General features: G+C 30.0%; 1 protein-coding gene across 1 annotated transcript in view; it reads right to left on the minus strand.

Moving 5' to 3' along the window:
• Positions 1 to 942: 942 nt before the first annotated feature.
• LOC106477183 (cuticle collagen 3A3-like) overlaps positions 943 to 1732 on the minus strand; it is a gene marked incomplete at its 3' end in the record, with an annotated part of 7874 nt that continues 7084 nt past the window's right edge. The window contains exon 7 of the mRNA XM_013937774.2: positions 943 to 1005. Within this exon, the coding sequence (XP_013793228.2) occupies positions 943 to 1005 (63 nt within the window). The remainder of the gene's footprint in view (positions 1006 to 1732) is intronic.

The raw sequence follows: 1732 nt of genomic DNA on the forward strand, positions 1-1732 counted from the left end.
ATGATAGTATTGGAGCACGGCCACCTATGAAGATGACCTATGATAGTATTGGAGCACGGCCACCTATGAAGATGACCTATGATAGTATTTGAGCACATTACAACAACTGTAGCAGCTATTTGACAAGGAACATTCTCCACACTTCTACTCACATCTGTTTTTGGCACAACTTGAAACACATTGTCACCATATTCACTGTGGACAGTAGTACTGCAAGTGACCTGGCAATTACTAGTTGTCTTTGACCACCATTCTACTATCCAACTGTGTGACCTCATGAAAATAAAGTTCATTCTCAGGATCCTTTTGTTTGTGAAATGGCTTTTGGTATTCTATGTTTATGTCCTATGTATACCTATATTTATATATATATAGGGTTATTTGTATATGACATCATGAAAAGATCTGGTTTGTATTCTTGGGGTGTCTACTTACTTACTGCTAGGCTGTGTACACTCTAAAGCTTAATTCTTGAAAATACTTTTACATTTAATAACTTAAAGTTTCAAATATACAACTAATTCTTGTCTCCAAAACATTTTAAACCTCATATACAGCTTACTATGATCACCACTATACTCCAACCCGATTGGTTAATGTTATCAGTTGAAACATGCACCAGTTTTTTCATTGGTTACACAATTAATAATGCTTTCCTTATTTGAAACACAATAGTCTGGTATTATTTTTGTCTTTAAACATTTCTAAGTGACTGTTAGTACTAGTGTTAATAATATGTGTTACAATTTTACAACATTATACATAGCTATTACATAAAAGAATAAACACTATTATGGTTTTAAAATTTTCCGTTCTGTGATTTCATACAATATTATACGACACAATATATTTGTTACATGCACAACAAAATCACCACAGAATACTAAAAGAAATAATAACAATACCAAAAACCAACCAAGATTCAAACTCTAATTGACTTACAGGGGGCCCTATAAGACCTGGTAAACCTGGTTCTCCATCTGTGCCATTTAGGCCTGGTTCTCCCTATGATTCATTTATAGATACAGAGCAAGAATAAAAAATGCATTAACTCGAAAACTATCCTTTATCATATCTATGACTTTAATTTATTAACTATTTTCAAACTCAAGTATTACATAGCTGTTAATATGAAATATCAAATAAAATCTTTTTCTTTTTAGTTAGGTACTACTTTTTTTTAACTAAAACAAAAAGTTCCAGTTTGCAAAAGTTACCAACATCTTGGCTTAGCTGATACACTAAATATGTGATAACATAACTTTCAAATATGTCTGCATTTAAAGGAAAAATTTTAACCATATTTTGTGTCTTTTTGTGACTATAGACTGTGTAATTATTTAGTTTTATACTGTATTAACTTTATTTCTTTGAATCAATTCACATAGTAGTCAAAATCTTGTTATATAAGAGATAAAGTAATTAATGAATGAAGTTTATTTGTGTAACACCTAACCCTAATTAAGTGCTTAAGATATCAACAATATTTAAAAAGTAATACTCTACAAAACAAACTTTGGACCTCTAAACCAAGTGTATAAAAGAAATCTTTAAAAAAATAATACTCTACAAAACAAACTTTGGACCTCCAAACCAAGTGTATAAAAGAAATCTTTAAAAAAAATAATACTCTACAAAACAAACTTTGGACCTCCAAACCAAGTGTATAAAAGAAATCTTTAAAAAAAATAATACTCTACAAAACAAACTTTGGACCTCCAAACCAAGTGTA

This window comes from Limulus polyphemus, unplaced genomic scaffold, assembly GCF_000517525.1.
Source record: "Limulus polyphemus unplaced genomic scaffold, Limulus_polyphemus-2.1.2 Scaffold13223, whole genome shotgun sequence".
Lineage (NCBI taxonomy): Eukaryota > Metazoa > Arthropoda > Merostomata > Xiphosura > Limulidae > Limulus > Limulus polyphemus.